Source organism: Leuresthes tenuis, unplaced genomic scaffold, assembly GCF_036924035.1.
Source record: "Leuresthes tenuis unplaced genomic scaffold, fLeuTen1.0.hap1 SCAF_8, whole genome shotgun sequence".
Classification (NCBI taxonomy): domain Eukaryota; kingdom Metazoa; phylum Chordata; class Actinopteri; order Atheriniformes; family Atherinopsidae; genus Leuresthes; species Leuresthes tenuis.
Genome location: NW_027325362.1, coordinates 14,003,152 through 14,029,211, shown reverse-complemented (window position 1 = coordinate 14,029,211; position 26,060 = coordinate 14,003,152). Strand labels below are relative to the sequence as shown.

At 42.9% G+C, this 26,060-nt stretch overlaps 3 protein-coding genes across 9 annotated transcripts in view; 1 reads left to right on the top strand and 2 right to left on the bottom strand.

Moving 5' to 3' along the window:
- The window catches only part of LOC140313013 (serine/threonine-protein kinase MARK1-like), a 30,037-nt gene extending 14,291 nt beyond the window's left edge, over positions 1-15,746 (top strand). The window contains exons 4-19 of one of the 7 annotated variants that reach the window (XM_072390936.1): positions 5,638-5,686; positions 6,171-6,236; positions 6,504-6,574; positions 7,363-7,419; positions 7,541-7,777; positions 9,356-9,475; positions 10,108-10,207; positions 10,299-10,411; positions 10,504-10,657; positions 11,381-11,562; positions 12,185-12,279; positions 12,438-12,578; positions 12,770-13,021; positions 13,258-13,284; positions 13,906-13,950; positions 14,049-15,746. In XM_072390936.1, the coding sequence (XP_072247037.1) occupies positions 5,638-5,686; positions 6,171-6,236; positions 6,504-6,574; positions 7,363-7,419; positions 7,541-7,777; positions 9,356-9,475; positions 10,108-10,207; positions 10,299-10,411; positions 10,504-10,657; positions 11,381-11,562; positions 12,185-12,279; positions 12,438-12,578; positions 12,770-13,021; positions 13,258-13,284; positions 13,906-13,950; positions 14,049-14,394 (2,055 nt within the window). In that variant the 3' untranslated portion in view covers positions 14,395-15,746. Of the gene's footprint in view, positions 1-5,637; positions 5,687-6,170; positions 6,237-6,503; positions 6,575-7,362; positions 7,420-7,540; positions 7,778-9,355; positions 9,476-10,107; positions 10,208-10,298; positions 10,412-10,503; positions 10,706-11,380; positions 11,563-12,184; positions 12,280-12,437; positions 12,579-12,769; positions 13,022-13,257; positions 13,285-13,905; positions 13,951-14,048 lie in introns of all 7 variants that reach the window. The other 6 variants (XM_072390933.1, XM_072390932.1, XM_072390937.1 and 3 more) reach the window with 6 other exon arrangements.
- LOC140313015 (leucine-rich glioma-inactivated protein 1-like) lies at positions 15,625-20,929 on the bottom strand. Its single transcript, XM_072390939.1, has 8 exons — positions 20,213-20,929; positions 19,936-20,007; positions 19,334-19,405; positions 19,165-19,236; positions 18,534-18,605; positions 17,956-18,125; positions 17,687-17,851; positions 15,625-17,581 (listed from the first exon to the last, which is right to left on the bottom strand). The coding sequence occupies exons 1-8, from the start codon at positions 20,407-20,409 to the stop codon at positions 16,764-16,766; spliced, it is 1,638 nt and encodes a 545-aa protein (XP_072247040.1). The 5' UTR covers positions 20,410-20,929; the 3' UTR covers positions 15,625-16,763.
- Positions 20,930-22,432: 1,503 nt separating this feature from the next.
- On the bottom strand, positions 22,433-25,809 carry LOC140313496 (free fatty acid receptor 4-like; the record flags this gene model as incomplete). The annotated part of the gene is given in 4 exon segments (XM_072391603.1): positions 22,433-22,442; positions 23,981-24,105; positions 24,107-24,154; positions 25,453-25,809. Coding segments are annotated over 4 exon segments (540 nt in total), but the record flags the coding sequence as incomplete, so codon positions are not given.
- Positions 25,810-26,060: the final 251 nt, after the last annotated feature.

Sequence of the window (26,060 nt, the reverse complement as noted above, 5' to 3'; positions counted from 1 at the left end):
CACTGCTGTGACTTTGTGGTGGTTTCAGCCCAACAGGAAATGAGATCAGCTTGGCCACCTCCTTAGATCCACCACAGGAAATGCATCACATGTCATCTGCGGTCAGGGATGTTGATGTTGTCATGGTTTTTCGGCGTTTTAGCTCTAAAATAGGCCTCTCAGTTAATCCTCTCTTCCACTAAACAAACACTGCACTGATCCCAGCACCCACCGCACTCTTGTCGCCTTCTGATCTAATCTGTAAATAAGAGTTGTCTCTTCATATTGCTTCCACAAAATCAACAAAAATTCTAAAAGGGCTGGAGGCGTTTACGAAAATGGTTTCAATCTAACCTCCAGGCTTACTCTCTCGTGTCTTAGCGATGTATGGCGCGATGATTCCTGTTTTTTTTTATTTGCAGAAAGCGTTCGGAACAACATTCTGTGACTCTGTATTTTCTGACAGTTGGAAAAAGCCCACCATGGGGTCAACCGCTCATAATGGCTGTTGTTTACGTCTGTCCTTCTTCTGCCACACAGCATTAGCCAATGAAATGCTGCCGAGCCCATGGGTCAGAGGAGCTTTGGTCTTGTACAGATGAGTGGAATGTGATTAGACAGACAGCCCTGTTGTCTGAGGTGAATCATAATACAAATCAAATGCCGAAGCTGCTAAGACATGCAGGGACTCACATGCCTTGTGATGTTGTTAATTGCTGCCTGGCTTAAATCGGAGTTTTAAAAAGAAAAGTTATTTAGTAAGAGATAGGTGTGTTTTCTCTTTGTGTTGTGGGTAACGGATGACAAGTCTCTGCTGAAGCGGAGAGAGATGAAGACAAAGAGATAAGCCACTTCTTGTTGGAGTTATTTTCAGCCACACAGGAGTCGAGGACAGGACAGGGCAGGACAGTTTGTCTGTATGTCAGTGCCACTTTCTGTCTGCCTTTGCTTTTGCCCTTTCTCTGACAAACCACAAGCAGAAGTTATTTAATGATATGTGGCTTTTGAATCACTATTTGTACACATTTAAAAACTATACCCATGCACCCATTATAAGGATGATGGATTGCAGGCTACCCTTCCTATCAATAATGTCCATGTTGAATGAGCAGCTGCGCTGCTGTGACTGAAATAGTCCAGCCAGTTCCTGCAAGTGTCCCCTGTCAGATATCTGCTGTTCTGCTCCTTCTGCATGTGGACTCTGTTGTAATTAAGGCTAGTTTGGGTGCCTCTGGGTGGCTGGAAGTAGGTCACTGGCACAGACTACTGAGATCCAGGCGCATTGAAAACTGTGTGTTCTTGTGTGTGATGTACATTTTCTTTTTGCTGCTATTCTAGTCATCATTTTCCTCAATTACTGTCTCAGTTCATCAGCTGAAATGACCCCGTCGATTCATTTTAGTTTGAATGACGTGACCATGGGCAGAGCACACCCTCGGAACTGCTGTTGATCCCCTTTTTTCTGTAGATATTATTGATACCAATAGCAGACAGGATCAAAGATCTTAATCTCATTATCTCCCGTCGGTCACCATGGTGGCTACATCCCTATTGAGCGTGCATTGACAGGCTCTGTGTTTGTTGTCGTTTTCCACTGCCCTGCTCAGATTTGTTCTCATTTTTGTTTCCAAGTGGCTGCATGCGCGCTCCCCATGTGAGGGGCTTCAGGGCAATGATGCAAACAAGGCACAGAAAGGAAATGAGAAGGAGATAAGCACTCATGATAAAACACTGACTCTTTAGTCCAACACTCATCAAGAGTGATAAAGAATTTCTGTCTTGAGGGATGCATGATATTTGAAGGAATAGACGAATATCTGACAGTGTGGCATCTTCTGGTTATTGTGTCAGTGTGTTTCCACTCTAATTGACTTCGTTACCATGGGGGAACCTCTCAGGCCGAAGCAGCAGCTGATGAATATGCGTCAGAGTTTGCCACATAGGAGAAGGTTGTTATTCTGAGCCGTTGTGCAAAAATGTGTCCTAAAAGCAAATGAATACAGCGCAATCTTTACACACACACACACACCTTTCAAAGGTCGAATTTGAAATAAACAGACGGCTTTTGTTAATCCCAATTGAAAATTTGAAAATGAATGGAATTGCATCCCAAAATTAAAAATAATTTGTACAGCATGAAGAATCAAAGCAGGTATCAGGCATTAGTCATTGTATAAAAGTAATTGTGTACAGTTGTTGGTGGGCAGGAATGACCTCCTGTAATGTTCTTTGTTGCAGAGGAGCTGAAGAAGCCTCTGTATGAACACACTTATCATAGATTTACCATATGGACATTTATAGTGAAACTGCTAAAATATGATAACTGTGAAGATAATGGCAGGAATCAGCCGACGTAAGCCACTAATACCCGATTCTTCAAAATGAATTATCATTATATCTGACAAATTGTGTCATATCTTTGTTCTCACGTATTTGAGATGACAGTTTTTCTTTTATGTTTGACATGTTTTCATTCACTAGTATAATAACAGCCATGTTTTATGATCCACCTATTTAACCTGTAATATTAAGCTACATTTCAATGCACATCTATTGACAGTATTGTGATATACTCCTCCCCCCCGGCTTCTCTCTGGTACTCTAGCTTTACTCACCGTCCAAAAACATATGTCTTAGGTTATTTAAAAGGTTATTGTTAATTGCTGTGTCTAAATTGACCCTAGGAGTGAGTGTGCATGTTTTTTTGTCTCTGTGGGGCCCTGTGATGGACTGGCCACCGGACCCTGCCTTTCACCTAATGACAGCTGGGATGGGCTCCAGCTCCCCTGCGACCCTGTATTGGATTGAGTGGATATAGAAGATGGATGGATGGATGGATTTAGTTGCAAAAACAACCTCACCTCTGGGCACAATTTGTTCTTGAAGTTCCTGTGTTTTAATTTTTTAAATTAAAGTTTGGCTTTCAGCTAGAACACCCGTGTTGATGTTCATAAAACATAATATTTCTCTGAGTTTTACTTACTCGCTTACATGGGTAATTTTCGCTTCAGCTCGTCTCCTTTTGTCTAAAGCACTCTGTTTAGCTCCTGCTTAGCTCCCTTCCTGAAAGTAGAAATTCGTAATACCACAAAAAACTCTTCGTGGCATAAAATCAACTGATAGAAATTGTGATTCATTGCAATTATGTGAGCTCATGATGGTGACAGCCCTGTTTGCACATAAATTTCTGTCCTTTAAACAAAAGATTGCAGAAGCAAGTCTTCAAAAGGGAAACATTATGAAATACAGAGGTGGAGCGGTGAGGGTCGAAAGTCGACCCAGCCGCTGATAAGCCTATGAGCTGGCAAAGGAGGTAGTAATAGAAGCGAAACAATACTGTCTCGTGTGTGCATATGCAGAAGTCATTGCAGAACGCACGACTCTTGCCAACGGTGCTGTCATCACTCGGCCAATTCCGCAACACCAGCCCGATGTGTGAAACAACACAGCGATGTGGGGCTGATCTCCCTCTATTTGGCATGTGTGAATTACAAGGAGGAGCAGGTGGGCTAATTAAGACGTCTTTTTTGCGAAGATAAGGCACCATGCATGTGTGAAAGCGGCTTATGTCACACTTCCAGCTCAGAGTAGAAAAATCCAGCCAATCAACTTTGACGCCACCCGACTTTGACTTTTAAGCATGCTGCATTCACTGTACCTCGGAATGTGGAGGTCGAAACTCTGTTGCACTTGTTTTTTTTCTTTTTCTTTATTACCACCAAATTCTCACCATCAGTTGTTATAGTTCAGAAAGAAATATATCCAGTTACTCACAATGAGATTGTGCCTCAAAGAGTAAACGGTACCGATTGTCCTTGAAATGCTAATATTTAAGAGTGTCGGTATCAGTTTCTTGCCTGAGCTCGGGCTGTTTACTGTATGCTCTTTTATACGTTATAACATGCTCCGAAGGTTATTGATCTCAAAAGAGGCAGACCCTGCGAAGGAGAGGGGTGGAGTGAAGTTGGCCACTCTACACTGAAATTGAACAGTCTCAATAGTGGTGTAAATTTACAGCTGAAATGGGAGCTTTGTACTGTCTGCGGTATTTTACCCAAAGCATGTCACAGATATCTCGGTAAGACGACAGAAAATCGTGCTGGCTTGTGAAAAAGTGACATCATATTTCTCCTTTAAAACAGAGTTTGCTTTGCTTAAAAACACCTTAGAAAAGCAGTTCCCCAGCTCCAGATTAAAACACACTCAGCTCTCCAGTGAGTATTTTCCACCAATGGGAACAGTGCATGTGGGATTGATTCAAAATAAACTACAGTAACAGAAATGTCACCATGTGTGGCTCATTGATGTGGGATAACAGTGTAGTTCTGTGGAACTGAGGAATATTTCTCCACCAGGCTTTGGCCTAAAGTTCAGTATTTGTTTATCTGACAATAACAGCGACATGAGAGCCTTTAAGCTCTCTGCTGCTGCTTTTTTTTTTTTTTTTTTTTTTTTTTGCACTCTGTGTATTTTAGTTACATGAGGTGAGAGACGTCGGAAAGAAAAAACAGAGAAGCGGGCGAGCAAGTAGAGGCAGAGGACAGAAGAAAGAATTAGTGAAACAGAGTACTTGTATGAACTAGATTGTAGCTGAGAGGTCCCGCAGTCGGGCCTGCTCACACTGGTATAATGGCTGTGTTCGACGACTTAGAAACGCACACTATCCTGGAGCTTATGTAAGACCCCTAAAGGGCCTTTAGGAAAGTTGCATGGATACACTGGTATGCACACATTCATGCCCCCCACATGCAAAGATAATTGGAGTCTCTCCCCCCCCATTTTCAGAAAATACCTTTTAAACAAAGTCAGCAAACGGCTAAATGTGTGCTCTTTCTCAGGTGGCAGCACTGTACTGTATGTGCAAAATCCCTGTCAAGTCAGTGCTGAAATATGACCCATGAACACAGCCTCAGCACGGCTCGACTTGGAAATCAGCAGAATGTAAATGATTCAACAGCACCTCTATGTGGCTGCAGGAGCTCAGCTGATGTAAGAGACATGGTTTTCAAAGATTACAGCTGGGAATGCTCTGCTACCTGGCTCTCTGCTCTCAGCTGTTGCACATGTTGCTCTGAGAAGATAAAATGGAGAATGTTGTCCTGCAGGGGTTTCCCCAGAGACTGGATATAAGGGAGCTCTTAGCAAATCAAAGCGCACACAGAAACTCAACTTTTGTTGCATTTTGTTCTCTAGAACTGCAGGCATCAGCACTATTTTGTCCCTCTTTATGCACTTCTAAGATAAAATGAGTATATTAGGCCACAGACTGTAAGCCTGCGTGCTGCTGCTTTGCAGTGGCTGTCCTCGTGCGATGCTGATGTGTGACCGATTGGCTGGCTCGCTTGCCTGCAGCTTGTCGGTGGAGTTGTAATTCTGTACCTAATCTGTGTAGGGGCAAGATTTAGTGCGACGTTGTCACTTAATCAGTCATATTGCTTTGCGCAGTACAGTAGTGTCAAGATCCTCAACTCCTTTTCTGGTGTAATACAGTTTCAGATGTATACATGCTGCAGGAGTTCCCTTCATTTGACTCCTGTGTCAGTGCTTGATAACATTTTCTAACACCGCTTTCCCAGCAGAGATAGAGCTGACTCTCAGGATCAGCGCTGGGAATGTTATTTAACATGGTGGATTAAACTCACCTCTGTATTTCCACAGCTCTTCAGGGAAGTCAGAATAATGAAGCTCCTGAACCATCCCAACATAGGTAAGTTCAAACAGGAACCTGCTGCAGCCCGGTGAAATAGGATTAGTAAAATGAATTAAAGCAACACTGTGCAACCAGCTGAGCCAGTTTAACCCGCTGCCGGGTTCTTTAAAGAAACAGTATATGTGCTGTTTTTTTCCCGGAAAATTAATTGATTTCTGGTTGGAATTTTAGCCCCTTAGCGGCCTGCTCATGTATTCCTGTAGCTGAAGTTGCATCAACATTGTATGAACATTGGAAGCTGCTCCCTTTCCCATTTATGTAATGCTTGGATGACTTTCTTGTGGCATAAATGCATGCATATATAAATAAGAATGACCAAACCCCAGACTGCTACTGAAGGCTACATTCAGAATAAAAGTTGATCCATTAGCTCGAGTAGTCAACAGTCAACTCATCTAAGACCAACTCAAAATGTAATTTTGTAAACTTGTTTTATTCCCGCCTCCATTTTTCTCCTTCTTTTCCCCAACTTCTCTTGCAGTTAAATTGTTTGAGGTGATTGAAACAGACAAGACACTTTATTTAGTGATGGAGTATGCCAGCGGTGGTAAGTGAAGCTTTAATGCACGTTCACTAAATGAGACGTATTAATATTTGTGTACAAAATGTTCCCATCTTGTAAGTTTAGGATGCCTCGAATCTAATGTCCTTTTTTCTTTTTATAAATCTATAATTCAGGCTGTTCGCCATCTCAAATACCTACTTGTTAAAAGATTAAATTCCTCTGACTGCCTCAAAGCAATCACAAATGAATGATTTAGATTATATAAAATGAGGATGTAGTTAAGTCATTGTACACTTCTTCTCTCTGCAGGAGAGGTATTTGACTATCTAGTGGCTCATGGCAGAATGAAGGAGAAGGAGGCGAGGGCCAAGTTCAGACAGGTGAGTCATCAACATTGCTGCACTTGTACCTCCGTCATTCTGTTACTGTTTTCCGGGGGAAGACTGCATGCACCAAGATTAAGCTTTGTCACTGACTGCAGAGGAAAGGTGGAGTGCAGATAGCTTGGTCCTAAGAACCAGCATTCTTGTAGAAGCTGCTCTGACACCTAGTGGTGTGACTTAAGCAATGAGGCATCTACAGCTATTTCTTAATAGTAGTCTGTTGAGCTTATCTTTACCCAGAAAATAAACAGATTTCCGATTTGCTTCTTCTTCAGTGTAACATGAGGAAGATCTTGATAAACCAAGCTTTTTTTTTTTTTAAATATATAAAATCTCTCTTAGTTGGATGACTCAGAGAAATAGTGTCTGACACAGTGTGGGCAGTTTGTGTCTGTGTGTGAGGCTCAGCGCAATCTCAATGTGTTCATGAGAGCGTGCAGGTGGGTGGCTTCTGTCGGAGAACAGCGTGTTTTTTGTTTGATCGATCACTGCTATTCTTACACATGTCAGTGAAATTTCCCCGTCAGCTGTGAAAGCAGCCGCTAACTGCTTTAGCACCTGGAACATTTGGGCTCTTGCACCTTGAATTGGCGGTTCTCAAATTTCATCTGGAACGTCTCCTTTCAGAAGTAGAAAAACATTAGCTCGTTAGCTGAATTATGCTGAGAACCAGTCAGCAGGATGATGTATTAAAAAAAAAAGATGTCTGCATTTATTCAGGCAGTGAAAAGGGGTCTTTCCTGTCCTGTGCCTGTGGTGACCTGTGATGTGTGTTTGATTTTCAGATTGTGTCTGCAGTGCAGTATTGTCACCAGAGGAGGATAGTACACAGGGATCTAAAGGTGAGGACACTTTCTATATGTCTATATGTCTATATGTTGGTGAGCTCCCATGAGAAAAACTTTAGTAATCAGCCATTGTTTCGATCCACGTGTTGATCTACTCTCTTTCTCCTCACCACAGGCAGAGAACCTATTGCTAGATGCTGATATGAACATCAAGATAGCCGACTTCGGCTTCAGCAATGAGTTCACTGTGGGGAGCAAACTGGACACTTTCTGCGGATCCCCACCGTACGCCGCTCCTGAACTCTTTCAAGGAAAAAAGTATGATGGTCCTGAAGTGGATGTCTGGAGCCTTGGGGTTATCCTCTACACACTGGTCAGCGGATCACTGCCCTTTGATGGACAGAACCTAAAGGTGCACATTTGTTCTGGGAAGCATCACTGTCTATGTTCATGTAGACGGTTCAAGGCAAAATAGACAGAAAAGCAACACTAGAGAAGTGTGTGAACCTTGACATTATGTGCTGCTAACTCTTTTTTTTTTCTTTTTCCCATCACTGCTAACTCATTTTAAAGTACACTTGGGTTTTTTCCACCAAAGCTATTCCAGGTACTGGTTTTTGAGCTTAACTCAGAACCAGTTCTTTCTGTTTTGACCACGTAAAGTTCTGGCTCACCAACAGCTGAACCAGAGCAAATAATCGCTTGTGTCAGAGGCTGGGCTATGGAGACCAACCAGACAAATTTAAATACTGTCAATGCCGTGTTTAAGACTCCAGCTCCAGTATAGAGTTTAGTCTGCCTAATTCAAGACAAAACAATAAAAAAAACTGAGCTACAAAGTTAATGTGAAGTCAAAGCAGCATTGGAAGAACACGGGTCTATGGACACTGCCCAATGCGCTGTATAGAGCAGCGTTCACGATCGCCAGCTGCAACAGAATTTTCAGTGTTTTATGGCACAATTATTAACAATAACTTTACCTTTATCACCACCTTTTACCTTTATGAATAGAACAAGTTTAGTTAGATTTGATTCTGAAACTTCCGAAAGTCATATTTAATGATTAAACGTGTTTTTATCCTCTGGCATAAAAAAAAAGATCTGTCAGGTATTGTTCACTCTCATGCACAGTCACACAGAAAAACTGATACACTACTTTTGTAAAGAGCCAGGGTTAGAGGATGTGTTAATCTTCTGCCATGTAAACCTTAGCTTATAGATCCACATGTCAAAGCTTTACTGTACTTCAACTTTTAAGTATTTGGACAGTTACATGTTTTTTGGTCTTCATTCTGCCCGACATATGTAACCGCTCCAAGCTGCATGCAGACTTGGACAGCTCCATGTATCTTTAATGAAAGCATATTATTAATTCTGTTTGAATCGGAATTCACTTGGACAGCACAGGCCAAAGTAAGGGAAAAGCACCAAATTAAGAGCGACAGCCTGTTAGGATGTTTACAGAAATGAACCCGAAAGTGAGTTGTTACTTGAATAATCCAATTAAACTTGACCCTCTTGTGTAGTTTCTGATGAGTTGGTGTAGAAATGAATCGACCCTGCTTTAATAATGCAGACGTTTTGGAATAATAGGTTTGGTACAAAATGTCATTTTTTTAACTAGATGTACAGAGCTTGAGTGTGTTTTTAGTTGCATGAATTAATATTTTGTATACACGTAATGTGAAAGGGGTTGCTTGTGTTTTTTAACCTGCCGTTAACTCTACAGATCAGCAATGGAGCTGAAGGAGAATCGATATTTAGCTTTACGTCCATCAGAAACATGACCCCAAATCAATCCTCTCGTTGCTCAGTAGAAGTCTGACTAGTGAATCAGCGACTTTAAACCATGATCATGTGTTCACACCCTGCTTCTCTGCATCCAAAGGGCCTGAACTGAATAAACTAACAACGCTCCTCCTTTCGTTGATGATTTTTGTTGCCTTTTTTTTTCCTCATTTGGTTTCTTCCCTGTTTGTCTGGTGTGCAGGAGCTGAGGGAACGGGTGCTGCGAGGAAAGTACCGCATTCCTTTCTACATGTCAACAGACTGTGAAAACCTGCTGAAGAAGCTTCTCGTGCTCAACCCTGTCAAACGAGGCAGTTTGGAGGTATTGCCAGCGTTTTGCATTGACGCTGCATCTTTACATCTGTACCGACTCTCTGTTGGAAAAGCTTTGCATGGCAGCCGGCTTAAGTCAAGCAGTCAGTCTTAATGATTTACAGCAAGATTACTGTGCATTGTATGGAAGCACATCACCGCTGCTGTTGTTAATTGTGAACAAACGGAACACTTCAGTTTTATAGCCTGTCAGATGAAGATTGGGAAACATTACTTATGTATGATCAAACATGGCTCTTGGGTAATTATTTGTTGGAAGCATTCAGAAATGATTAAATTAAAGACTGCTTGTATCAGATCTCATTCAGTTTGTGTTCTCTGCTTCCTTTATTCACGTTTAGGTTGGTTCCTTCTTTTCAAACAGTATAAAGTTGTCACTTCACACTCATTATTCTCGCGATCAACACCGCCCCTGCAGTCAGAACAAGACTGCAGCTCAATAGTAAAGATTTCTCCACCAACGATAATAGCTGATTACACTACTGCTGTGCATTTCTCAGCTAACTGCTGTCATTTGCAGCATATGTTGCCATGTCATGTTGTATATTCAACAGAAGAGTCATGAATGATTAATGATCAGCAATTAAAATGCAAGTGCTGATTTTCTTGCTGCTTTATTAGCAAATCATGAAAGACCACTGGATGAATGTGGGCCACGACGAGGATGAGCTCAAACCTTACATCGAGCCTGAAGCGGACTTCAGTGATACGTCCAGAATAGGTGTGTGTGCGTGTGTGTAGGTGTGTGCGGATGCCAGTATTTCTCATGCCACACTTTGATTGTTGACTTCTTTTATCCCATCCCCCATCAGAGCTCATGGTGACTATGGGTTTCCCCAAAGATGAGATCAATGAGTCTCTACAGAGCCAGAAGTACGATGATGTCATGGCCACCTACCTGCTGCTGGGCCGGAAAGCTCCAGAGGTGAGTGTGCCTTACTTCTTAACCATGTCACCACCGCCTCCTGTCACCTGACCACAATGACCACACCCTCATTGCATGCTTTTATGTTGCAGTTTGAGGGCAGCGAGCCTCTGACCAACAGCATCCTGGGCCAGCGACAGCGGCCAACCAGTGACATCAACAACAGCTCCAGCATTTCTCCCGCCCATCCCAAGGTCACGCGCAGCATCTCGGCCAATCAGAAGCAGCGTCGCTACAGTGATCATGGTGGGGATGATGATGATGGTGGTGGTGGTGGTGTCGTAGAGAAGCCAAGTAAAGTAACGTCGTCCTTCCCAGCTCTGAGAGTGCTGCTGGTTGCGTGTCGTGTTGGGGGAAGTTGCTCTCAGTCACTGATGATTGGCTGCACGATCAGACAACAGGGTTTTAACATGCTGATGTCCCTCTGAGCAAGACAGGAGAGCACCGCCTGCTTTACCGATACTCTTAGATAGCTGGAAAAAAAAAAACACTGATCCAGCTTTACAAAAATAACATTTCATGTTAGATTTAACAGTTATGCTGCTTCCACAACATGACACAACTTTTTACAGTCAGTTACATGCAAATCAGTGACTCAACCTGAAAACTGCACCGGTTGTGTAGCAGCTTCCTCCCGTCTCATGTGGAGCCATCATATGTGGCGCCATCTTCTGGCTGGCTGCTTTCCTGCAGCTCCCTCTGGAACAGCACCTCAAAGCATGAGGAGGGAAAACCTGTGCTTTCGTACCTGCTCACCTTGGCCTCTGTAGCTGTACATGTTATGAAACAAAGTGTTGCTGTCGTGTTTGATACCTGACAGATTGGACCATGTGTAAATCCTTGCTTTTGGGTGGCTTTGCTTGATGTTACTGTGACAAAGACACTGTCATTGTCTGCTGATTTTTTTAAAAATGTATCTCATGAATTTCATTTCAAAGAAATCCGTTGCCATTTGTGTACCGATTCTAGTGGGTCCCTCAGTGCCACCAGCAGTATCGTACTCGAAGCGTGGTCAGGCCCTGAGTGTGGAAAGTGACCACAGGGAGGAGTGGGACGGAGCACGTCGGCTAGAGCTCAGCACTTCAAAAGGGGATGTTCCCGCCTCACCACTGGGGGTGCAGGAGAGGAAGAAAGCTACGAGCGCTGTGGGGGTGAGGAAGCTGATGCAGAGGGTGGGGCTGAAAAGTCGATTCTCAGGAAGGTTCCCAGCTGTGTGGAATGACCGACACATCTAAACGGCAGCCATGATAACAGCTTGCCAAACTTTTTCTAGGCTAAGAAAAGGTGTCTTATATTTTTGCCTGAATGAAATGCCTAATGAGTTTTTGGTGGTCCATATTTGGAACACTGTAGTTGCACCTCTACAGAGCCACATTAGTCTAGTGACAGTGGAATGTTTTTTTTCCTAAATTCTTCTAAACACTACTTCACATAACTTAGCTTTACCTCATATTAAGTAGTTAGGTTCAGTTGTATAATCCAAGCATTCTTTATGTGGTAAGTATAGTAATATCAATGCAGAGTAGAATACTTAAAATTGCAGTATTTCAACTTTCACGTGATAGTTTTCTTATATACTGCAACTGTACTTTGTACTATTCAGCAAGTTAACTACCCAATACTGTGGGTATTCCCCTAAGTTCTCTTTTAGGGAACTCACCCATCGCTTCTCACAGTATTTGTTATCTTGGCACTTTGAAGTAGACTAAGAGGTTTATATCTCTGTATTTTCTTTGTATTCATTTTATGTTTTTTGACGTCTCTCCACACAAGCAGACCAATGGTTCAATGACTCGCAGGAACACATACGTATGTGAACGTTCTTCAACTGACCGCTATTCAGCCATTCCCAATGGCAAAGACAGCAGGTGAATATCAGTGTTCATACCTTTCTACGGTATGAGACTTCGCTGTGTTCTGATAGCTTGCCCCTGCCATGTTTCTGTTTATTTTGTGTGCATATGAACATGTTTTAGTGTCCCAGTTTTGCCCTTGTTTGGTAATGCTGTCTGTCTTCGATCCTCAGTTTAACTGAGGTGTCAGGGAGCACGCCATCGACTACAATGAGCTCCACACGGCCACGTCACACCAAGTCCATGTCATCGTCAGGGCATCCTTCAAAGAGCACACTGCCCCCCATTGATGACAATACTGAGCTTAAATCCAGGTAAGCAGCAAGTCCCAACGTTTGCACCGACAGTGGCTGAAGCGAGATCTCAGAAAGTGTGTATTTTTAATTAAAGTGCACAGACTTTGATGCTGGCAGCTTGTTGACTTAATGCACATTGAACTTGCTGGTGTATAGAAGCCTCTGATGCTCCTGCTCCATCGTCTTATACACGGTTGCTCTTGTTGCAGCTCCTCCCCGCGCGGTCCTTCCACCTCTCCTTCTGCACACAGTATTAGCACCCCAGAGAAGAACCGTTTCCCCCGGGGTACCACCAGTCGCAGCACGTTTCACGGAGCTCAGCTCAGAGATCGTCGCAGTGCTACTTACAACGGCCCTCCGGCTTCGCCCACTTTGTCACACGATACGGGGGCTCTCGCACAACAACGCAGGGGAACCTCAACAGGGATCATCGGCAAGATCACCTCAAAGTTTGTCCGCAGGTCAGTGAAGACAAATGGCTACACATTTGATTTGCCTGGCTGTCTTTATACAGTTTCAAAGACTTGATTTAGGCTAGTTTAGCCATGATGGTCTAAAAAAAACCACGGGAATAAGAAGTCGTACTGGGTTACTTTCTGCTGACTGAACCTCCTCATCCAGTTAGCTCCTTTTGTCACCTTCATGCTGGCCCATCTGCTAGAAGCTCACAGCTTTCTCTCCTTTTCTCCCCGCATAGAGCTCTGTCTTTCAGGTCGACCCAGAGGTAGGAAATCATAAAGCTTGCTGCACTTGTCCCCCTCTGTCCAAAAAATGTAATTAAAAAATATTTATTGTGCCCACTATGACCCTAGCCCATATGTTCCTAATCCTATTTGCCCACCACAGCACATCTTTTCCCACTGACACCCTTGTTATGCCGCGTATCTCCTCCCCTTGTGTCCAGTGTCTTTATGACTAAACCTCACGGCTCACCAGCTTGTTCTCTACTAAGCTACCAGATATCTGCTCCGCAAGTTGCAAGCTGTCCTCTCCTTACTCACCCCCGTCTTCGTGCTGAGCTTAAGAGAAGAGAACAGGCAAATTGCAAAAGCCGAATCAAACTTTTTAAACCACTTTTCCACTCTTAACACATCAGTGGGGATTAAGGAAAGGTATGGTACTCGGTGGGATGATACACATGGTTAATTTGAGCTTTAATAGAATCTTCCTCAAAAGTTCACCTCATTGTGTGCTGAGCTCTGATAACTGGGAGTGTGGATTCTTTCCTGGCATGATGCCTGACACCCTCTGCTTTGTCCGGTGATGATTGGGGTGGTGTTGGTACTGGGTGGGGGGGGGGTTCATGTTAGCTCATGGAATTAAGTCTATTCCTGGTTTATTTCAGGGTGCCTAGTGAGGGAGAAGCCAGTGCCAGGACAGAAACACCGAGGTGAGAAACTGATTGAAACTGATTCCATAGAGAGCCTGCAGCTGACTTCTGCCTCCTTTTAACACCTCTGCTCTTTCTGTCCATCTGTCCATCTGCAGGAGCGCATCTGGGGACACTAAGGAGGACGGCGGTCGGGACTCCAAGCCCCGCTCACTACGTTTCACCTGGAGCATGAAGACCACTTCCTCCATGGAGCCTGCTGACATGATGAGAGAGATCAGAAAAGTTCTGGACGCCAACAGCTGCGACTACGAGCAGCGCGAACGTTTCCTGCTTTTCTGCGTCCACGGCGACGCTCGCCAGGACAACCTGGTCCAGTGGGAGATGGAGGTGTGCAAGCTGCCCCGCCTTTCGCTCAACGGCGTGCGCTTCAAGAGGATATCGGGCACATCCATTGCCTTTAAGAATATCGCCTGCAAAATTGCCAACGAGCTCAAACTGTGACAGCAGATGGAGTCCCAGTCAGTCTTTGGTGAGCTCTGGTTACAGTCTCATCTCATCACTGGATTAGTGCTGACTTACCGGACAAAATCAGCACTGAAGGTTCTCACCACGCAGAATCAGGGCGGACTTGGCTGGTAACGTGCAATACTGGCCACGAATGTACTGTGCAGGGTAGTGGATCAGAGAGATACTACAAGATTTAACCTCTGTGATGGACAGATGGCAGAAACGGCTAACTCCATGTCCTTTAATTTTTTCCTCCGTCCGGCCCCCTCTTTCTCTCTATCAGCCTGCTGCTCCATGCCAGAGGAAGCAGGCATGTAAAACATGCAGTATGCAACTCAAGAAGATCATCCTGCAATAAAGTTTTTAGTCTGTTTTTCTAATCGCCTACTTCGAAATCTATTCTCCTTGCTGAATAACCATTAAAAATTACTGTAAGCTAAAAAATAACCGCTTTTCCACCTGTGTTAAGGCAGTATATCGATCAGGCTGGAGCCCATACTAAAACTATGTAAAAAGAGAATTGTACTGTATGCATAACATCTGCAGGTACTGTACTGTATATTGAGTTTGAGTTCTGTACAGAATTTTACTGTTAATACTGTCTTTTTTTCATGGGATTGAGTTCTTTCCTAATATAATTGATGTCTTTTAGAGCATTATTCTTTCAGTCTGTGAGTTTTTTTTCCACCCCCCCCCCCTTTTTTTTTTTGTAAGAGCCACCGTATGAAAATAGTGTTTTGAACTTTATTTAAAGAGCACTAAATTATTTTGTTGCATATGAAGGGATGCTTTCCCTTGCCTTTTACGTTCTATTTTATTTTTGCCTGTGGAGAAAAACGAAACAACACTAAGTTGCACCACATAGACTTGAGTAGTAACCTCAGTTGAAACTGAAAATGTGTTCACTTTATTTTTCTCTCCGCAGCAGGACGAGGTGATTTTGGAGATTCCCGCTGCAGTTGCACAAGTATTCCAGGGTGATGTGTATGAACATGAGAGTATGCACCAGGGCTTTCTCTCATGTTAGTTTGGTAGTCCTCGGTTACAAAAACACAGGGTTTAAATTGGTCGACTTTAGAAAGCAGTGGACTGGATGTCTATCCAAAGGACAGAGGATGCATGAGAAGTCTGTCGTTGAGAGTTTGCTGTGGAGCCTTTCTAAGGAGCCTGATTTAGTCCTGCTGTCAGTGTGATTGTGCAGGTACTTGTGTATATCCTTGCTTGTATTTTTTTTTTTTTTTTTAATTCAACGGATTTTATTGTATTTATTCCATTACATTGTAATGTGCTGCTTTGTAGATTTGAGGCGTGCACTTTGTGGAGAAAATAAAAGGATTTTATTTGTTTGTATTCATTCGATTTGATTTCTCGTCAAAAAAGTGCAGGTCTACAAAGTAGATGCGCGACCGTGTGCCGTTTTGCTTTAAGGACTGAGAGTCAGGATGTACCACTGAAGCGACGTAATGCTACACAGCAGGAAGCTCCGATGAAATATTAACCTTTATTGACTCAAAGTAACACGACATTAGTCCTACTCATGACACAAGGGATGTATTTTGCATACATGTTAGTTAAACATAAAGATTATGAACAGTATCCTCAGTTTTTTTTTCTTTTTTTTATCTTGGTGCCTTTTTAAAGTGCTGAAAATAGTTCCGGTAGTTCCCAGTTAGGAAAAACGGGTCAATACTTGAAACATTATACGAACAAATGACAGTAAAAATGTAAGTTGCAAGGATATACAGGTAGAATCTCACACAATATTTCTATTGATAGTTTTCAAATGTTTAGTGTAACTTTCTGTCATCCTTGAACAAATATGAATCCGACTGCCATGGTCCCTCTTCAACTTACAAAATCTTAATTTACAAATCTTGTAGCATACAAATGGAAAGAGAAAAATGTAAACATTTCATTTTGGCAGAATTTTTCAGTTAAACATGTCGACGGGTTAAAAAGTACAATTCTATTATTTCTTTCTGTACATACGAGACTACAAATGTATAAACGTTGTTGAGCGGTGTCAGATGATGAACGCGCACACACAAAAAGAAAAACTTGACCTATGTCAGAGGTAATGGGTAACAGACAGCCTGTGTGGGGGCTTTCATGCATAAATGACTCGAAAACTTGAAATGCACGCATCTCTGACAAATATCTGCTCAAGATGCGTGCTTTTGTCTTTGAATTTATCGTGCATGACTTCAGTAGGTTTTAAAAACAAGGAAGGAGTAGTGCGTGCTGTCCTCAAGTTGGGATCAACACTCTGAGTAGTTTAGCACTGAATGTGCAGGAATGGCCTTCAGGTACCAAAATCACAAAAATAACTAACCAATTAACCAAAGAAAAGAAAAAAGTATCCCTCAGTTGCTCAGATCAATGACCATGTGCTCAAAGATCTGAGTTTTCCCTTTGAAACTGGAGGCCAGCAGGAACTGACGGTTGTCTATGGAAACTGGAGAAAAGGCTCTCGGCGCCTGGATGTTCAGCTCTTGGAAACGAACAAACTCACCCTTCTTGGCATCCCAGCGGTACACCTGGGTGAAAGAGTAATCGCTGCCCAGGACGGCATACTGCCAGCTGCCCACAGTGAAGGGCTGGAATACCATGGAGCCTCGAGAGGGCATAGTCTGCAGCTCTCTGAAGAGGGCCCCGTCCCAGTGCATCACCTTGGAGTCACCAATGAAGCGCGTCAGGCAGATATAAAGGTCAGACTTGACCTGGAAATGCTTCACGGCGTAAACGTCCTCCATCTCTGGGATGTCGGTTCGTCTGTCAAATTGCTTGGTGGATTTGTTCCACTGGTAAATGACGGGCCTCTGGGAGCTGCTGGACAGGATCAGGTGAGGTTTAGAGGAGATCTCCAGGTATTCCACATCAGTGTCGCGGTACCAGGGGTGCAGGGACTGATGGGAGTAGAAGCCATTTCCGTTCCACTTGTAGATGGTGGTGGAGCCGGCCTTGGAGCTATCTGCTATGACAAAGAAAGATTCTCCATCGATGAGGAAAGTCTCGATATCGTTTGGTTTGCGGATTTTCAGGATGTCAATGCCTTGCAGCTTGATGAATTTGTTAGCAGAGATGTCCCGCTTGTAGATGTGCGAGCCTCCAAACAGCTGAGCCACAATGATAAAGAGCTGGTTGTCAATGACCAGAGGTTTGCAGATCACTGTGGATGTGCCTGAGGGGGAGATGGAACAATAAGATAATGCATGTCTCCATCCAGTGTTCCGTCACTTCTCCGTTAAAACTCACACAGCCCATTCACAACATGACATGTGCTTACTGTCGATATCATCATAGTTTCTGAAGACCGTCTCAACGTGATCCCATTCCAGAAAGCTGCACTTCCCGATGAAGGGCTGGGCAAACACCACATACTGGTCAATCCCGAAAGAAAATGCTTCCACCGATATGGATTCAAACTTCAGGGACTGGTAGGAGGCAAACTCTGTGGGAGAAACAAAAACACACTCAGAGTAACATTAAAAGTCCAGAGAAGCTTTGATGACTGTGAGAAAACCAATTAAAACACGACTCTGTTTGGTACTGCACCTGTGGTGATGCAGTCGAAGGACTGTGGCGCCAGGTCGTTGATCTTCTTGTCCAGCAGTGAGGCTGGGCCTTTACAGAAAATCTGATCCACTGTGGCATTGGTGCTGTATATCCACTCCACCAACCATTTCAGCTTACAGTCACAAGTGAACTGGTTCCCACGCAGGTCTCTAAGAGGAGAACACCACAACGCTAAAAAGCTGAGCGGAACACTCTCCTCCCTCGGTGAGTTTAACTCGTTTGTTTGTTAAAAGTTGCAGTGAGTGAGGCGTGACTGTCCTCTCTGGTCCTCACAGCTTCTCTTTGTATCGAAGAGAAACTAAAACGGAGGTCTGAAAATATCCACCAGATGATAGATTGCAAACGGTCTCCGTCTCTCACTGCTGCATATAATTTTAATGGGTTTAAAAGCACCAGCGGCCTATGCATTTGTCAAGCCTTGACTGAAATTAAATAAATGATACATTAGTCTATATTTAGAAGACCATGCTCATTGATCACTGGAGAACATATTATCAATCACATGCAGTAAATTCAATATGATTATTTTCCTTTTTGGGAACAAACATCATACTTACACTTTTGTCAAGGCCTCAAGACCACTGAACAAATCTTTGGAAAGAGTCTCCAGATTGTTGTAAGCCAGACTCCTGATGAGGAAGACAAAGCGCTTTTGCTTAATGTTCAAATTTCATGATCAATTCAAAGTGCGCCACCCCCTAGCTTCGTGATCCCATTACATTCTAACGTGGTTATACAGTATAGCATTTCACTTCAACTGATATCTGCTGAAGAATGTGTGCACACGTTGTCATGCTGAAAGTAAAAGAGGGAACATTGCTTGTTGTGGGTTTGAGGAAACATTAAGTTATTTTTAGATCTGCCTCTTCAGCCATTTTATGGCTTTCTCTGCCACAGCAGAAGGAGGAAAGTAGACCCGACTGTTAAAAAGTTGGTTGAGTGTGTTTCTTTTTTTCTTTTAATGTCCTCAGGACCTTGTGTTCAGTTGACTTATTTGATAAGAGATTTCACTGACTTACTTTGTTGTCTATAAAATACCTGTAATAAAATGTAAATATAATAGTTGTTTTTGGCAGCTGCAGGACTTGCTTTATAATCAAACTAATAGCTGCACAGGGTTGGTAGAAATGTCTCTGTGGCATTTCTTTGGAGCAGCGCTTGTAAAAGTGCTAAAATGTATGTACTCACAGATGCACTAAGGTTTTCAGTCCACGGAAAGCATGTGGTGATATTGACTTGATTTGGTTGTTTTCTATGAATCTGAAATAAGAAAAACATGTCGAGTAAATGCATAAGAAAGGAGACTTTCTTCTTCATTAGTCAAGGTTTCCAGGGTGAACATGTATCATCAACTCACAGATATTCGAGATGAGGAAGACCAAGGAAGGAATCCTCGTTTATAGATTCCAGGTTGTTAGCTGTGAAGAGGCTGTGCAGAGGGATCCTCAGGTTAATATTTTACCACAGTCACCAATGAACTGATAGAAAGCATTTGTTCTTAATGTTAACCCCAAAACTTCCAAGATAGGGATCAGTGCTCTCTGAGGATTCCAGCAGTCTTACAGCCTTCGTTTGAGAGGCTCAGTCAGTACCCTTAAGACAGCGGAATCAGGGATTCCCCTCTAAAAAAGAGGAATTATCCTCGGACACATCTGTCTCTGAAGCCAGATCTGACTCACATAAATGCACAGGAAAATGTAAGGCAAGACTTGGATGAATGCCCAACTCAGCGATCAAGCTTACCATGAAATGAAAATAATGAAATGGGGAAATCACTCAAAAAGATAGATTTAACTTCTTTTTTTTTTGTCAACTCCAATCATTATCCACAGTATTATGTGTTGCAATGAGTGGAAGGAAAATGTCTTGAACATTAAACATGGCGTTGATCAGCTCACTGGGGACTGACAGCACGCAATAAAAGACGAAGGAACAAAAAGCTCCAGAGAGATTTCTCACAGGAGATGCAGGGCAGGGGTGTGGATGAAGCTCTCCTTCGGGATTTCGGTGAATTCCGACTTGACGAAAGATCTGAGGGGGAGGAAACATGACAAACACACTGTTCAGCGAGCATTTATGGCAGTCTGTTCCTTGGATATGTATTACTATGTTACTATGCAGCAGCAGCCAAAAAATACAAGTCTTAACCAGCACATAGAGCCCAACGTGTTCTGTGCATAACTGGAATGGAACTCACAGGGTTTGTTTTATTACTTGGGAAAAAATAAAGACTTACAGTGATATGACATCGGAGGGAAAGCTGCGAGGGATCGATCCTGCGCTTTCGCACAGCGCGTTATCTTTGGTACATGTACATGACAAGGGACAGCGAGGCTGCCTGGCTCTCTTGCTGTCCACTAAAAGGAAAACCGACGCCACCACAAGTACGCCAAGCCAGGGCGATCTTTTGGTTATTCTGCATGTATTTTCCATCCCTGCAAACCGCTGTGGGCACAACTTGCGCGTCGAACAGCCCTACACATGAACCAGAGTCTGCGGCGGTTCCTTTCCTGCTGCTGCCTGGAGGCCAGGCCACTCGCTGTCCGCTCTTGTTTATCTCCGCCGAGTATTGCGCGCCGCCGCTCTGAGGTAATAAACGCTGCAATAACACAACACCACAAACCCCCCCACCCAAAAAAAAAAAAAAAAAATAGATGTATATCCTCTATGACAAAAAAAAAAGGAAAGAAAACTAACCGTTTGTCTTCTGTGGTGTGTGCAGCTCAGGAAAACGCCAGCTGGCGCTGTGACAAACACGGTGTGAGGGCAGGTGGGGATCCCAGCGGGAGCAGACGGAGCATCTCCATCCAAAACCACGCCTATGATTTCAGCAAAAGCCACTCGCTCCGCGTTAAGCTCCGGGGGGAATTCACGCAATGAGGAGCGAAATTGTGCAATTTTCTGTGAATCAGCATGAGAAAATGAAACCCTGACATGAGCCAGCGAATGGATCCCCGTGGCGCAGACGCACACGAGCTGTCTATGCGGGAAGCGGTTGGAGACCAACTTAAAATGGGTTGTAGCCTGATGTTGGACATAAATATGATACTATCTCATTACAAAGCGTTTCGTGCATGTATAATCTGAAATGTGCGCAGTTTGGGTGTATTTCCTGTTTTTTACGTGGTTTCCATGGTGACTGCAGGATGCACAGTGTTTCTGACCCGTGATGCAGGGGTGTGGGGAAGCCCTCCTGTCATCCAGACATCTGCTCTGCCTCAACCTAATGAGTCCTCTTCGCAGCGTGTCACACAAATGACAGGTCACTCTCTTCATTCTGCCTTTCTGAAAAACATCACGTTTGCTTGCTTCATTGCTGCAAAACATCCCCCCCCTCACACTTTTATTGCAGTGTTCTTTTTTCAGTGCCAGACAAATGTGCACCAGTCCTCTGGGAGCCCTATATGGTTTCTTCTTCTTCACCCTGTAATGCCTCAGATTTCCCCCTGGAGCTGTAAGATTAATATGTTTACTCACTGCTCCAGGCACGCCTACGTCAGAACTTTCTGGGAAGAAGCATATGCAGGGATTTTTAAGAGGTCCTAAACAAATACACTGTTCCGGACCTGCAGACCCTCTGTCCCTGATTCGATTACACCTTTCTACATCCGGCAGAAGTTTACCATGATAACACCATTTTACTTATAGAAATTAAAGCAGGGTTTAGTAGAGTGGGATCATGCTCTGGGAGCCTTTGCGGTATGCTCGTGTATTAAGTCAGAGGGAAGGGTGAAAGAATGAAACTGATTCTTTTGAGGGAAAACATAGATATGAATTAGAGAAGCTGATGGGCTCCCAAAGCAACAAAAGTATTTTCTCATAAGCGTTTGTTTGACAGAATGCAGAACACTGGATATTATTGTCGTGCTGATAGATGATGGGTAGTGTCTGTGCTTCATGAATGTCACTATTCATCAACAGAATAGAACACAGAGTGTCCAGCAAGCGCATAACCACAGTGAGCTTCTGTTTGACTATTTTAATGGAATTTTGGGATTAGTCTCCCATAACCACTGTATGAATATATCAAAATGTGACATTAATATGCCTCTTCACTTGAAAATACTTAAGATCAACATATTTCTTATGCAGCCATAGAATTTCTGATGCTGTAGGTGTACAAAGCTCTATTCTGACCAGCAGGTTTCAGTTACTGTAACTGAGTTGTGTCCCCCATTAGGGGGGAATGTAGGGGGGATTTTTAAATTTCATCCCATTAACAAACTATGAAAATAAACAGCAGATGGATCCAGCTCTTTCAGTTTAGCTCAGTTGGAATTCCACATAAGATTATCCCTGCGCTGGATCAGAAATGTGAATCACTTAAGCTGAAAACGAAATCAAAAGCTGAAAGCTAAAATCTGATTAATAATTAATTATATGTAGATTGGGTAAAAGCTGGACTTAAAGCAACTGATTGACTTCTTTGTTTGAAAATAAGCATGAAACTATGTTGTCAAAACCAGCTAGAATACATGAAAAAAAAAAGAAAAAAGAGAAAATCGGTATACATGTGCTTTGTTCGTCTGAATGCCTGTCGTGACTTGGGATGCTGAGGGCCAAACAGCACCATATCTCTACAAATATACAGAGGTTTTGTGTTGTTTGACTCTCTTGATTCAATTTTCAATTTCCAATGTCAGACAATCTATTTCTCAAATGTAAAATCGGGGTCATATTGAAGAGGTTTGTGGACAGCTGTGTGTTGTATTAAGGGCCTTGTGGCCAAAGTAGCTGCAACGATCTGCAGAGCTGCCCGAGGAACTGCTCTGCAATGTCTTTGTTTGGCTGCACAGATGCTCCCCTCAGATGTCTATTGTTGACTCAAGATCCTACGAAGACATTTTCCAAATTCCTCTGTAGACAGACTACTGCAGGTCCCACCTTGCACCAGATAACAAAAGTTAAAAAGTGGCTTAAAGGGACCCCTGCACTTGTCATTTTAGTGAGGGAAACCCTCACTAAATGGTAGGTAATGATAGGTGAGTTATGACTCCTGCGGTATGGCCTGAACTCTTAAGAGGGCAGGGAGCAACAATGACAAGGTTTTTCCTGAATTTCCTCTGTAAATACCCCCTGTTCTGCTTTGGCAAAGTAACTTTAGAAACAAGGTACCACTGATATATAACAATGATTTCAGGAGGACAACGTAATCATATTAATAAACTGACATAAGCTGTGTTCAAATGCTTAATGGCTTCTGAGAAGCTTTCAAAGAGAGCAAATTATTTACGTTGACAAAATGGTGTAGTCATGTTGAACTTAAATTGCATTTGTTTTAATAAAGAAAAAAATGGAAAACCTTTCAAGCAGTTACGGGAGTTTATACAATCATACAGTAACACCTGGCAAAGTGAAATAACTACTCAGCCAGGAAGCACTGTGGTTTAATTTTCCTTATTCAGCTACAAGTACTCGCACTTCTAGGCCACATACTTCTGTTAAATTGTATGTCAGCTTTATTTAACCACTGACAGGATTAGGTGGGACTGCTGTCTAAATGTCTACTTTTTTTTTAGTTTTCTGGGCAGCCCTTTCTAAATTTTTCCTGGCAACAAGACATACAACACAAATCTTTCTTTTTCCAGATGAACTGATTGAAAAAGGATCTTTTCCAGTCATAATTTAAATGGGAGTACTGTTCATTTCAGCAATTCATCTGATGTTTCTGAGCGACCTTTTTGTCCATTTGTGTGGAACGGCTTTTTATTGATTAAACTAAGGCTGTTTCAACTGAGAACACACAGTATGACTGCAACAGATAAAGGACATTGGACTTACTAGTTTGTACATTGTTCTAGACTCTCATGAGCTTTATTTATGTGTTACAAGCTTAAAAATAGCACACAAGAATCCCTGGGACTTCTGCTGCTGGACAGCCTTTATGAGGGATAAGCAAACAAATATAGAGATGTGAACAGGATTTGCTGTTCTGCTTTTCCTTAGTAGAAATATCCAATCTGATGCAACAATCATGATGATGGATGTATCACTGGTGTCCGACCACTGGCACAACGTCCAGTCTGCGGCGCAGCAGGGCTTACGCAAGCCGCTCTTGAACTGGCAGACTGAGTAGAGGATGGGATTGAGGGCTGAATTAGCCAGTGTGAAAGTTGCCACCCAAAAGAAACCTTGCAGACGAGATGTATATGTGACCCAGGAAGTTTCTAGCCAGTATTGTCAGTTTATGTTTTGATTATTGTTATGTTCAGGTTCTTTATGTTCTTGTCATGTTTCTCCCCCTGCCATCAGCTTCACTCATGTCACCTGTTTCCCTGTCATCAGCTGCACCCACTCAGTAATCACTCCCTCCACAGCATTTAGTCTCCTGGTTTCCTCTCATTCATCGCAGAATCTTCACCTACCCTTCATGCCACAATCACGAAAGCTAAGTCTGATTTCCTGCCCCATAGTCTTGCCACAGTTAAATTATTGTCTTGTTATCCATAGCCTTGTTTTGCCATAGTCTTGTTCATAGTGTTTATATATAGTCTTGTCTTCGTAGTTAAGTACTTTTGATGATCCGGCACATCAAAAAGGTCTTTTTAGAGATAAAATCAATGTATGACCTCTCCGAATCATTTTGTGTTGTCTATAACATGTTTATGTCAATATCAGAGTAACTGATTGTCTGATGTTGACAGCTGACAGAGGGAAGATCTGTTCCCACACACATTCACATTCACAAGGCACTCATAGCTCTGTGCCCTTTGTGATTGTAAAATTACTGATATGCACAAAGAGTACAAAAAGCAGTGTCAATCAAGTCAACATTAATTGTTAAATGAATAATTATAGCACACATATAGCATAGTATCTGCGACTTTTTGATCTGCGCTGCATCTTTATGTAATCTTTTTGGTTCAGTTCACTGCATATACTTGATCAGGACATTGTTCTAATATATTTTTCTTCTTGTGCTGTAATTGCAATGTGCTTTGGATCATTATCAGACTGGAATATCTCTTTTCTGCCAAACTCTGGGAAACAGCAACTCGTCTTGTCAGCTAGTATTTCTGTGGAATTCACAAGCTTTCATGGTGCCATCTATAAATGCTTCTCCACAGCAGATTTTGCACTTATGTAACTTCACCATTGTAGTCTTGGCCAGGTTCACATCGAACATGCTGGAAGCCATCCAAGTACTCTAATTGGATTTTTTTTTAAACACTTAAAAGACAGAAAGCATCCACTTTGTCCTTTAAAAGAGTGGCTAAAATGACTTGATCCTAAAGTCCCCCTCATCACTCCCTGCTGTCTTAACCAGTCAAGAATTAGATAAACCCACCTGTAATATTTTGCTGTGACTGAAAATAATCATGACTCCTGGCAGAAGGAAGCCCCTGGCAGTGAAGGTATCTCTGTATTTGCATTGGGCCACTTGAGAGTACAGATCTGTAGACTTATCTATATGGAAAGCACAAAAATATACAGAAAGATGTGCGTTTATGGTGGGGAGTTTTCTTTGATCCGTACCTGTTTGGGGAAATCAGCTTCCATTCTGATTCTGCCACTCATACAGATGGCGTACAGGAGTGTGTGACGGGCCGTACACCCAAGCGTCCAGGACACAGTCCAACGCACTGCCACCATGACAGGGATCGTGCTGACAAACAGCAGATCAGCCGCAAACAAGCTGAGAGTCAGGATGGCCTTGTTGGCCAGCAGTCTGCGTTCACAGGTTATCAGGACTGCGGCTCCAGCATTCGCTGCCGCTGAGACCAGAAAGATGGTTGTGATAACCAGGGTCTCCACAACAAGGTTATCTGAGTGCTGCAGTTCGGAGAAGAATGTAAAATATGTAAAGTTTTTTAGGTGGAGAGCGTGGGGGGTTCATGCCCTCGTGGATAATAATTATCCACTCCTGGATACTGTCTGAAAAGTGAACTGAGAACAGATGGGATAACCCATGAAGTGAACCGAGAAAATGTGGGGAGGAAAGGTGGAGGGCGATGACAAGACCTGTTAATGCTGTTTGCTTTGTGATAGCAGAACAGAAGTCGAACATTACAGTATGTTGTTTCAGCTCATGCCTTCCGCCGTGTAGTTAAACTTCATGTCAGTTCGATTCTCTACTGCAATGC